The sequence below is a fragment of the Siphateles boraxobius genome, unplaced genomic scaffold (genome assembly GCF_051911475.1).
Source record: "Siphateles boraxobius isolate OS27281-9 unplaced genomic scaffold, OSU_SipBor_1 6, whole genome shotgun sequence".
In the NCBI taxonomy this organism is placed as follows: Eukaryota; Metazoa; Chordata; class Actinopteri; order Cypriniformes; family Leuciscidae; genus Siphateles; species Siphateles boraxobius.
Genome location: NW_027509186.1, coordinates 18507501 through 18520938, shown reverse-complemented (window position 1 = coordinate 18520938; position 13438 = coordinate 18507501). Strand labels below are relative to the sequence as shown.

Genomic DNA, 13438 nt, shown 5'->3' with positions numbered 1-13438 from the left:
TACAGACCAGTCAACTGATCGTTATTTCCAATAACTTCTACAGTTCTGAATGCAACACATACTGTATATTATAGGATTGTTAGCTCCGAATCTTACCGTTTTGGTCTGGTAAGCGAAGCTCCGACACCAGAGTCTCTCCTTTCCCTCATTCCTGTGGATTCTGTTTCATTAAGCGACACCCCATCCCTGTCTACATCACTGAGAGTAGATTGACCCTCCAGAACTGATTGTCCCTCAAAGTCCAATGTGATCTGGCTGGATGACTTCAGGTCCCCTTGTCTCTCTCCATTACGATCAATTCGCTCCTTCCCAGCATTTTCACTATTGGGCAGTACATTCTTGGACCAGTGGTCCACGATCTGTTGCAGCCCATTAACATGTTGCAGAATATCGTCCAAATGTGGGAAAAGGTCTTCCTTTTCCAAGTCTATGAGGTCGCCGGTGCTGGCATACAGGTGTGTGCCAGGAACGTTGTCATAAATGCTGATCCGACTGCCTCGTGTGCAGCACTGCGTGATGGGCCGAAATTCTTTGATGCTGGGTGGACGTTTGACATCCGAGTCCATGCTTGCCGAGTGCCAGTTGATGGAGGTTGCCGTTGAGGGTGAAAGACTCTCAATGGACAGAGCTTTGGGAAAGGTTCCAGGTTTGTGATCTTTAGGAATATGCACCACCAGGTCCTCATAGGAGCGGAACTCATTGCGACGGTTCTGCTCAGCAACGCGCTTACCCTGGATGAGACTGGAAAACACATCCAAGTCCTCCAGGTACATCCCGCTACGCTTGTGATTGGCCCGGTGGACATTGCGTTCCTTCAGGTTTGGCGTACTGACGGCACTCCCACTGGACTGACTACTGCTCCCTTCGCTGCTGGACTGGGATGGCAACCCCATTCCGGAAGGTTGTTCCAATAGATGCACGTCGCAATTGATAATCTCCACACAACGGAGAGTTTTCACAGCCTGGGGTTCTTGTTGGAGAACCGGGGCACTTATAACAAGACTCCTGTTCCCTCCTCCACCCATTGCTCCCCGTAACTGCAAAGCCTCCATGCGGCGTAAGAACTCCTTAGCTTGTGTCTGTCCTCGCTTGGCATGCTTTACAGGCAGCGAACCGTAGCTCGAGAGATGGGCCACACCTAGTGATGTGTGATCAGGCATGGCTGCAGAGTCCGAGCAGGTGCGGTGTGAACTGTCCGAGTCTTCCGCGCTGTGCGCAGGAATAACGCCGCTTCCACTGCTGCTCTCGCTGTGGAGAGAGGAGACCTCTGGCTCGCTCAAATCTGTTAGAACACTCTCACTACTGGTTGTTGGCCTCAGGGCAGAGTTCTCCCCTGTATTGTTGTTTTCCACACCCCTCAGCAGGCAATCAATGTCTTGGAGCCTGGACCAGCGGCGACTGCTCCATTCAAAGGTCCATTTGTCACTGATGGCAAATAGGTCATCTTCATCTGAGTCTTCGCTCTGCAAATAAACAAGGGAATGAATAAATGTCTTTCTTTTTATTGACATACCTTTTCCTTTACTGGGTTAGCAATTCAACACTTGAATACAATCCCAATCCTTCAAGAAAACTGTTTCTTTCACTCTCTCTTTTTTTTCCTTTTTCCTTCTCCACAATCCAGAACCCCCAGAGGTAACAGTTTAGATTCACTCAAATGGCTTTTTCATGTTTTCAAAGGGCACATTCCTTCCTCTGTTAAATGATTATATAACCAGTGTGATATAACACAAAGTATCAGTTTCTATTCAATATATTTAGGTGGTACAATAAGTGATACTATACTTTAGGAAAGAAAGCAGAAATATCAATTCACTCAAGATTATGCTAGTGGCTTTCTCATATATCAATCTAATGGTGATAAAAAAGGGCTGTGGTTGTTTTTTAGAGTTAGAACACAAGGCGTTTTGTACTAGTCATTATATAGCTTTTTACAGGCATGATAACCCTCTTAATTATTGCAGCAAAACCACCATAACATGTTTTTGCTAGAACAATGCACATACACTGCTAGTGTTAAACAGAAATTATGCAACACTTACTTTTTTCTTGGGAAGGTTTACGTCAAGTTTCATAGAGGCACACTTGTTCAGCGTATTCAGTCGCCTAAATAGAAATAAAAATTGACAGAAATTCAAAAAGCCTTTCCCACCAACTGACTTTATTTTGCATTGCGTATACAGCAGTGATGTGGACACAATATCAGAACAGCCTTCTATGGATGTTTCTAATATAATCAAGCTATAAGATCTATGTCCTTGCTATCCAACACTCAGCTCTGGTGAGCAGCAAACCTAATTAGGCACAATAATTGGCCAATGTCCTACTCTCTCTCATGTACACTTGCTTTTAATTGGCGAAAGCTTGCAAGCTGTAGTTGTCATGGTTTTCAATGGCCCTCAAGAGCATCTAATGTGGTGTTGATTCCAGCTGCCACATAGTCACTCTTCCAGGTCTGAGAGGCCTGTTTTTACCCTCAAATTCAAAACATCGAACAAAAACCATAAGAGCTTGCTTTTCTTTGATGCCATTCCCAAAACCTCTTGAAAATAGGTCTTTCTTTTTTAGTCATTTGCGTGGTCCATCAAATATGAAAAACTCCTTTGGGAAAGTAAAGCAGCTTTCTGAGCTTTTGACAAAGTTGTGGGCTCAAGCTTCTCTTTGAACTTGAGTCTTTTTGAATAGCAGAGCATTTAAATTACAATCTTTCACAATAAAGGTCTTGAAGCAACACCGCAACGTGTCAATATTTCCAATAAAACGTACAAGAAATAAAGAAGTCTCCTCCTGGATCTGAAAGTGTGCAGGGAAGATTTATTAGAAGCTGTTAATGCTGTAAAGGGAAAGAAAAGAATAATGTGGAAAAAATGACAACACATTGCGTGCCTCAAGCATGCATGGAAACCAAGCCGGTGTTTGTGATGTAATAATCATGACATTTTATGATGCTTTATATTGTTCAGTGGTCTGTGTGAGAGCCATGCAAGCCAAAAGACTTAAGATATAAAACATGAATTGCAGAACACAGTCGGTGAATAATGAAACAAACTGAAAGACATTGGCCATAGTCAATGGAGAGCAAAGATTAAACAATTCATTTAAGAAAATAAGACACTGGTCCCAATAAGACATGGCATCACCATAAATGTTAGCTTTGTTTTCCTTTAATGTATTAATTTTAATATAAAATTGACATAGTTTTTTAGTATGGTATCAAAATTTGTATTAAGAATTTCACTGGTATTGGTATTGACCATTGAATTATTGGTATCATGACAAACTTACATTTGGCGAAAAATATGATGAGTTAATAGGGCTACTTTGATGACTTCCTGATAATTAATTTATTAAACAAGCTAAGTTATTAGTCCACAAATCAAGCAGTCTTCATCTGCAAATTGTAGAGAGCAAAAGTGTTAGAAAGGTTAAAGATGTTAACTTTTTCACTGGTGCTTGCAAACATCCACAACTAACAAACTCCTCCTCAGCGCTCTTACTGGGCATGTCGTGCTAGAATTGTTTACCGGGTTGTTCCCCTCCGGGGGCTGTAGAAAAGTGAGAAGTCAGGGGGAGAGGTGGGAATGTCAGACATTGTTTCCCATACAACAGTAAACAGGTTTGGAATTTCGATTAGTTGCTTAAGGGTTGTTTAGAATCACAGTAGGCCAGCTTGAGTACGCCCCCCTTTGCCCCTAATGCTATCCTACCAGGGTAGTCTCCAAGGCAACCAAAGTTACTGGAAGGCTCCTTTCATCTTAATTTGGGAACTCAAATTCAGTGTCTAAACAAGAGGAAAAGCTAAGTCATTGAGAACATGCTGTACTTTATTTCTGGGGAAACACGAGTGTAACTTACAAACTTTATTGAGACAGTAATTGCTTTCATCATGTCATTATTTACTTCTGAATTACAAGAAGATTGACATGAGAAAAACTACACCAGACTTTTAAAACACACAATGACAGCAATAAAAAAGAAGGTCCTGTTGTCACTACTGATTACTAAGACCATTTAAAAGCCATTGATTTGCCATTGCAATGTCTGTGAAGGGTTACAACCCTCAACCACAAAAAATAGTAGATCTAAATTAAATCCTGTAATTGATGATTATTTTATCACCATAAAATTTCCTTTAGACATCAGTAATGACGAGGTCCTAAGAGTCCAATTTGCCGTCTTGTTTTATTGCTGTCATTGTATATTGCGTCAATTAAGCTCAAGTCCAGTGTAGATTCTCTCATGTCAAACTTTTTGAAATGCAAAAGTTAATAATGTCATAATTAAAGCAACAACTGGCTCAATAAAGTTTGTAAATTACACTCATTTTGTTACCCAAGACATACAGAAAACACAGAATTTTCTAAATGACTGAAGTTGAGGTGTTTATTAGGTTCAGTGGTTTATGGACTATGGACTTTTTTGGTTTAGGAAGTACACAGTCCTTACCGGCATAGAGGTTCCACAAGGTCTTTGTCCAAGAAGTCATGGTCTTTCTTCACAGGAGAGATGTCAATTGGAAACTGAAAATCTGTAAAGAAACACAGGCATATCCCATTTCAACAATCAAGCTCATTATAGTCAAATGCTGGAAAAAAACAGACGTAATGATTTCCCTCTGATTCGTTAACAGGCCAATCTTGCATGTTCACAGTGAACACAGTGGAATTCAAGCGCCCACACTCTTAAAAAAAAACCTGACAACACATTCTTTCCAGAACGATAGCCAAGGCAAAGAGAGTAGCTAACTTGTTTTAGACTTCCAGATGCTAATAAACTGAGACAGGGTTTGCCCCCCAAAAACTGAGCTTGGCTTTGAGAAGCCATTACGTCTTCCATTGAGTATGGTGTCCAACTTATGTAACAGCGTGACTGGATCCAGACCCTGCTGAAGCTAACATTCCTCTGGTACAATTAAATGTTTCATTATATTTGTTTGTCTTTGCAGAATGACATAAGTAAAAACATAGATTCAGGGAGAGTCACTGGGTTCTGGTATTGAAATGCTGGAAATTCCCAAAAGACACTTTTTAAAGAGATGCATTATGGGAAGATTCTATTATGCACTTTGATTCTGTGTCTGCCATTGAGATAACAATGTAGTAATATTAATATAAAAAATTAACAAAAAATGGATTGCATAATAGGACAATTTTTCTTACATAAGTTGCAAATTAATTGAATTGAATAATGTGGATTTAAAAGAAAGATTAAATATGAGTGCCCCTGTTATGCTTTTTTGATTATTACCTTTCATGCAGTGTGTAAAATAACTGTTTGTGAATGTAAGATCGTCCAGTCTCACTTCATGTTACATACCTATGTAACAATGCAACAACAGAGCTGAAATTCAGATACGTTAATAGGCATTTTGTTTCCAAAACACACTGTAAGGGGTAGACCAATCATAACAGCCTGGGCCGTCTGACCAATCACAACAGAATAGGCTATCGGAAAGGAGGGGTTCAGAGAGACAGAATCTTCGAATTAACCGTTTTCAGACTCTTTGAAGAATGAGGTGATGTGCAATGTATATTATGAGAAAATTAAAGTGTTTTTGATCTTGGATGTGTCATAGCTCTGTCATTTCTGCTTTTGTTACTAGTTTTGTGTGGTGAAAGAGCTATGGCATTTCCTGTTCTGTCTCGTGTTTATGTTAAGTCTAGTTTCATGTGAGCACATGGCTTCTGTGTATTCCTGGCCATGTGCTCTTCTGTCTAATTGTCAGCCCCGCCTATCTCGTTATCTGTTTAGTGGTTAACCTTCCTCACCTGCCGTGTCATTAGCCTTCAGTGTTTGTTCTCTATTTAGTCTCTGTTGTGTTTGCAGTTCAGTGTTGGTTCGTTTGTCCAAGTACCCGGTTCCTAGCGTATATGTTCATGGTCTGTATTATTCCCGTTTTCCCCCTTGAGGGTGTTTTGATTTGTAGCTTGTGTTTATTTGTTGTTTCATTAAATTCACCTTTCACCTTCGATTGCATCCACGCTTCCTGATTTATCAACACGTGACAGGATGCATGTTAATCTATTGTAGGACACCTCAAAAAAGAATAAGAACCTTTAAAATAGCTTAATAGGGGCACTTTATCTTGCTATAAAAACTGTGATTCAATGTCTTATTTCCAGGTTTAAATAATAATCTATAATTTCATATCTATTTTATATTATATATCAAGTTGTGGAAATGCACTAAAACTTCAAATGGATTCTAGTAAATATCCATTATACAAAAATATCCCAGAACACCTGGAGTGCTGAAGAAATATAAAAAGAAAAGAAAAATAGAGAGTGTTCACACAATTGCATCAAAAGACTAACACTCCAACATTAAAAGTGTTCGCCAAGGGCGAGTGAAAAAGGAAGTGTTTTTGTGGCAAGGTTATTCCCATGACCTCTGTTTCCCTTTGAAGATGTCATACTCTAGTATGTTCAAGTGGTACCTCTTAACTGGAACCAGTTTGACCACTGACCTGTACCTCTCAGCATTTCAGATGAAAATTTCAGATGTAGGAGTTAAAAGAAACACATTTGAGGTGATATGAAAAAGATACACATCCCATCACAGGGGAAATGAATGAGCTAAAACCAGCTTAACATCATGAGGTCTGGCAGCCATTAACACGAGCCTGTCGCAACTAGATTGGAAACTAAACCCCACATTAAAAGCTTGTGTTTGTGCAAAACGATGCTGATGTAATATGATTGTTTCGAAATCTGAATGAGAGTACCAGTCTCCCTCAAATCAGTTTGAACTACAAATTTACAGTTAGGGGTGATAACATTTGTGAGGTTTTATAAAAGTTTCTCGTGTGGTGAAGTGTTACCTTCGAAGAGCTGGGCGTACTGGGGGAATCCTGCCGCCCGTAGCCAGTCGCAAGCTTCCTTTGCCTCGATTTCTGCAACACAAAATATTTGTACATGTCAGACTCATAAAGCACGTATATCTGTTCGATATATAAAGACATAGAAGAAAAAAGATTAGAGGGCCCAGTATCATGGGTTGCTTCGAACTTTGAGATCATAATGACCACATAATAACAAAGTCAGGCATCTTTCATGTCTCTCTAAAACAAAGTACAGCATATTCACATGGATGTATTTTGTATACAATCCTGTGCCTTTTAGCATATAAGATACTCTCAATATAGGGAAGATAAACTTCCGGTTGATTTACAAATAATTAACTATACTGAGTGGCAAAACTTTCATACATTATATTTATTATATTATAACACTAACAAGTTGGCTGAATAGCTCCGCCCACCGTGAAATCTCATTGGTCCAAATTCCATCTCCACATAACTGTTAAACATAAAAAACATACTGATTGGTGATCGCGTATGCATTCAACGTTTGTGTATGATATGCATGATTACGCATATGGTGATTGCGTATGCATTCACCAATTGCGTATGCTATGCAGTAGTTTCACGTAAAGTGTACAGTTAAAAAAGTTAATCAGTATTTTTCTTTATTACTATATAGTATATACACATGTGTGTAGTGTACACACACACTCACAATATATAAAATATCCTAAAATACACACACACACACACACACACACACACACACACAGACAGACAGACAGGCAGGCAGACAGACGGATGTTCAGATAAATTTACTGGCAGTGTGTTTGTCAGTGGAAACTTGTTGCATCCTAGTAAGGACAAAGTGTAAGGAGACTAGGAGGACCACTAGCATATTGTTTCATAGACAGTTATCATCAAAACTATTTTTAGAAGAGCTTGTGTTCTCTTGGACAGGAAGAAAGGGAGAGGGAGAGGGAGAGGGAGAGAGAGAGAGAGAGAGAGAGAGAGAGAGAGAGAGAGAGAGAGAGAGAGAGAGAGAGAGAGAGAGAGAGAGAGAGAGAGAGAGAGAGAGAGAGAGAGGAGCTATTACATTACATAATCAGTTCTACGTGATTTAATTATGTTTCTCTTCCTGCCACTGCATGAACAAGGTTATTCTTGCAGGTCAGGAACCAGCCAGGTTACAAGATAATCACACAGCCCTGCGATCCTATAAAGTCTGCTCGTAATCCTACATGATAAAACAAGGATAGCTCAAGATTTTCAGGATTAAGAGATCAGTTACATATATTAGCATCATGATCCTGTTCATATAACCAAAGACTTTTACTTGACATAATGGACGTCACCTGACGCAAAGCTTCTGGAGGGTTTACATAATGTAGTAGAATGTCTGAAGCCTGTTTTTGATTTTTCCTCAACAAAAAAAAAAAGAAAGAAAAAGAAAGCTTTTAGTGGTCAGCTTTGGAATAACGCTAGGAAACTGTGATTAATATTATCTTCCAGATGACATGGAACATTCATAAATATATTGATTTGTGGGTCCACTGAACAAAACAATTTTTTTAGGGTTGACCAAAAAGGTCAAAGACCCTCTGGTCATTAAGACACAAATAAAAACAGGAAGGAAAATCAAAAATAAATAGCAGCAATGAGACAAATAAAGAGTAAATAGAGATCATTTTCTCTTGAGAAAAAACACCCCAATAAACTCACATGCTCAGATCAGCCAATATAGCAAAGTCTGCAATAAAGAGATTTCAATATCAACTCCAACTTTTCTCATCAAAATCTTTCAATGCCACATTTTATGATCTATACCACATTAGTTTTACAGATCTATACTTTTACTGCATGTGTCAATAATTGTCTAATTTGTGCTATTTTTATTTTTAGTAGATGGAGAAATATCTTAGACAAAGATGACAACAGTCAGTGACATAAGCTGTTCATAAGCTGATCTCACATAATAAGCGTAAAATACACAAAAGTCAGTGTTTGGGCTTGATTTGGGCTTGATTTACAAAACAATATAAGAACATAAGCACATACTTTCTTTTGTTCAAGATTTCATCGCTTTTCAAGCTATCAAGTTACTCAAGTTCACTGTCAACAAATCAAAATAAAAGACATCTACTATTGTACTACATAGTTTAATACCATATAAGAATGACTGAAAGTCATATGTTTAGCGCTATTCACAATACAAAACACTGTCTTACAATTTGTCCCTAATAAATTTTTGTCCCAAAAATTCCCTAATATGTTTAGATAAGATGAGGAAGAAACCATGGGAGGAACCAAGACACACACCGGCAAGTTTAAACAAATGCAGACTACATACATGCACAGACCCCCATTGACAATATATAGAGTAGGCAGATCATGTTTAGTTCATTTGTCAAGCAATGAAACTGTATATCATCCAATGTATCTTAAAACCTTTGAAATATTACGATCTAACAGAAACTTTTCTACTGATTCTTAAATCTTAAAACAAAGTCTCTTTAACAGCCATTCTCACCTGATTCAGAAGTAATGGAGTGACTCTTTAAGGGGACCTTCACTTATACAACTCTCAACAGCTCAATTAAAAGAATATATGTCCTGAATCTCATGCCAAACCACTTGATAATCCAAATCATGTCCCAAAGGGTCTCCTGTGGGTGCAACCCATATGCCCGCCCTCCATGCTGCGTCAGAGTCAATCGCCTGGGTTTCCATTCATCATATTGACAGTAACATGTATAACCGTGGTGAGAATTCCTGCGCTGCCTCCACCCCACTAAGATTACATTTCTTTTGTGTCACCTCATTTACCGAACAATACCGTTTGTTCACTTCAGCAGCTCCTGTGGGAAAGACTAAATGCTGCAGACGTCAACAGATATAAGATTTGTCTTTATAAGCATGTCACGAAACTCAGAGCTATAGCAGTACTATAGCAGTAACCTCTGAGGGATTTATCTGACTGAAGTAAACTAACGCATGTAACAAGCAAAGCTACTGGCAAATATTAACATATAAAATATCCTTGAGGTTCAAAAACCCACAATATGACATGAAACTACAAACATTTGATTGTATACATGTACATATACATTTACACAAGGTCCTCCCTAAATATGTCACAAAAAACACTTTAGTGGTTGACTTAATCTTTGATACAAATACTTAGACAAGGTTGACCAATGAGGCCGATATTTAATACATTTAAATATTTTACTACAATTTAAAATAACTGTTTCCTATTTTAATATATTGTAAAAAAAAAATATTTATATATATATATATATATATATATATATATATATATATATATATATATATATATATATATATATATATATATATATATATATATATATATATATATATTCCTGTGATGGTAAAGATGAATTTCAAGTATTATTAGTCCAGTCTTCTATAATTCTAATATGCTGATGTGCTGCTCAAAAAACATTTCTAATTATAATCAATGTGTTGCTTGATATTTTTGTGGAAACTGAGATAAAAAAAAAATCTGGATTCTTTGACAAATAAACAGCATTTATTTGAAATAGATCCTAATTTTGCATATATTCATTAAAATATAAATAAAAGTATATATTTTTTTAATTGCAATTTAACATTTATAATAACCAAAACAACCAAAACTGCTCTGGATATCCCAAGTGAAATTAAGTGACATTTCTTTTGTAAAACATTGGAGTACAGACAATTTTTCAATTTTCACTATTAACTATACGTGCCTATTAGAATGCATATTACTAGGATATTGGCTGTTTATTAGTACTTATAAAGCACATATTAAAGCCTTATTCTGCATGACCATATTCTACATCCCTTAATCCTACCCAATACCTAAACATAACAACTACTTTACTAACTATTAAGAAGCAGTAATTACGACTTTATTGAGGCAAAAGTCGTGGTTAATAGTGAATATATGTTCCCGAAAAACAGTAACAAAACAAAAAATTATGTTACACTTAATGAACAAATTCCCTTGAAAGATTAAACAAAGTTTGTTCACAATAGTGGATGGAACACAAAATAATCCTCTCTAATAGAACAATTTGTATCTATTTAAAAACAAATATCCCTGTTATAAACCATAAACATGCCTGTAACTGAAAACAGAGCGCCATTCAATTGGTTCAACAGAAGGTGAGGAAACCTCCTTTGTGACTAAGCGTCAATTCCCAGGAGTGCTGTGGGTGATACATAGCACCTCCTGCACTGTACAGTAACACTGAAAGCAGCCAATACAGTAACAGCCAGAAACCTAAGCTGGGAATTCCACGTCACACAGTATTCCGTAACACTATTCCGAAAGCTACGATTTATTTTCCGTCATTGTCTTTTCTCAAAGAATCGGAAGGATAAAGAGCTCAGCTACTGGCTCGACACCAGCGGGGGAAACTCTCGCTTTTAAATGCGACCAAACTGGGTGCAGGGTACAATGACTGCCACAACAATATCATCGTAACACGATCCTCTATGAATAACCTTATGTAAAAGAAGGCAGGGTATGGTGTTCACTCAAGGTCAGCCATGGCACACGCTGGCACTTTGGCAAGCTGTCACAAATCCTGTCAGGAATTTAATACACTGAACACGAATTTGGTGTAGGATTTGGAATGAAATGGCAAGTAACACAATTAAAAATGAACTTTTTTAAGCAGTAAGACTGAAATTGTAATTTCTTCTGTAATTTCTGGGAGTTATTCAAATGCCATGCAACTTGCAAAATTTTTAAATAAGCAATAAATAAATTAAACGCAGTGGAAGAACAGATCAATGAGATTTAATAAAGTTGTACATTTACTTACGAGACACTTTCATCCTGTTAAAAAAACAGTCAGTAAAGTTTAAACCAGAATTGATTCTTCCCAAAACATTTTTTTCTGTGCGCTCTTAACTCTCTCCTCCTCTGCTTCTCTCTTCTCAGCTTTTGTGTTTCTCTCTCTCTCACTTCCTATTTCCCTCCCCTTTATTTTTCACTCCCTCTGTCTTTGATTTACTCTCATTGGTCCTCAAGTCCAAGCCCCCTTCCAGTATATCTACCCCCTCCATTCCTCTTCTCTCTTCCACTTAAACCATCACAACTCACTCCTTCTTCTCTTGGCAATGCCCTTTCCGTCACCCTCTAAGTGGCAGGACACTGGCAATGCGGGGCTTTCTTTTCTTGCCGTCTTATGACGTAATCAACCCCCAATGATCCCATCGGTCTCCCAAACCTACAATCTAGCTCATGTAGAAAAGACTGCAGGATGTCTCACATCATTTAACTTTGAGTTTTATAGCTTGGGGGACGACTTTGATGTTGGCAACAGTCACCCTCTTCTCTCTTAAAAGGTTCTTTCTTAGAATCTACATGTTCAAGTAGAACCTTTACATTCATGGAACCTTTCCATTACACAAAAAGGTTCTTTATATTCAGATTTTTACAATGTTCTTCAATCTAAGAAATGTTTCTTTTAAGTACTGTTCTTTGGGGAACCCAAAAGTGGATCTTCGATGGCATCGCTACCTTTTGGAACTTTTCATTTTAAGCTTGTTGCTGGGAAAATAGGACAGACTGGGGGAAACCAAAATGATCCAAATTCCTGTAATGCCCCTCTGGATGACGGAAAACCGAAAGAGAATGTAACACCAAAAGAAGTGAACATTAAAAGAGATTCACTGGGGAAAACATGGCACATTTCAACACGTTATCTAGTGTCAGCTGAGTGTTTGCTGCCCACCGATCGTTACATACATCAGAAATGTGACTCAAAGCATTATGGGAGGGCCCTTGTGGGCTGTAGCTACTGCAGTGGGATCAAACAATAAAGAAAGAAGACAAAAGAATGTCGCCAACAGAATTCCAGAAAGCATTCCACCAAACTCAAAAGAACATCTTTGTCTGATCGAGCTTTTTTAATAATGGTTTTGGGCCATATCATAGTTGCAATGCATTACAAACAAATGTTGAAACAGTATTTATTTTGTTAAATACATATTAAGTATGAGGTGCATATAATTATTATTATAGGTACTATAATGGTTATGTTGATAACCAATATGGTACATTAGATATTGTGCATCGATACTTTTAAATATATTTAACATACTAAATAATTTAATTAAAAATTTATAATTTTTACATTTTTAAATAAATTATTTCAAACCAATTATAGAATTTATTTTTACATTTTATTTATATTTCTTTCTTTTTTTAAGGGTTAGGGTTATGACAATATATAATGTATAAAATAAACAATATATAAAGTTTACATCATAAACCCTGTAGGATCTTATTTGGATATATAATCTTATCGGAGTACAAGCTCTTCATGACGTCAGTCTTAATATTTCTGCACATATTTTTTCATTAATCTTAAAAAAGGCTTCAGGCAACTACACCATTAAACCCAGGAACAGCAATACAAGGAACGGCTGTGAAACCCTTTTTCGACCACCTTACAAAACCACAACATGCGTTATGAATCAGCCAGACGGGGCTGTTGAGTGACTGAAAACAGCCGTGATACAAGCTCACAATCTCTTACAGTAAAGAGTGATGCTCTCATTGGAAAACACCTGGAGATAATTCATGGCACAGAATCAAAGTTCCACCGGCTG

The 13438-nt window shown here is 37.5% G+C and overlaps 1 protein-coding gene across 4 annotated transcripts in view; it reads right to left on the bottom strand.

The window, feature by feature from the left end:
- Positions 1–13438, bottom strand: part of stard13b (StAR related lipid transfer domain containing 13b) — an 86146-nt gene that overhangs the window by 5980 nt on the left and 66728 nt on the right. For 3 of the 4 annotated variants that reach the window (XM_077208058.1, XM_077208059.1, XM_077208060.1), the window contains 4 exons: positions 6821–6892; positions 4447–4528; positions 2043–2106; positions 97–1463 (listed from right to left, as the gene is read on the bottom strand). In XM_077208058.1, the coding sequence (XP_077064173.1) occupies positions 97–1463; positions 2043–2106; positions 4447–4528; positions 6821–6892 (1585 nt within the window). Of the gene's footprint in view, positions 1–96; positions 1464–2042; positions 2107–4446; positions 4529–6820; positions 6893–11643; positions 12176–13438 lie in introns of those variants that run through there. The other variant, XM_077208061.1, reaches the window with a different exon arrangement.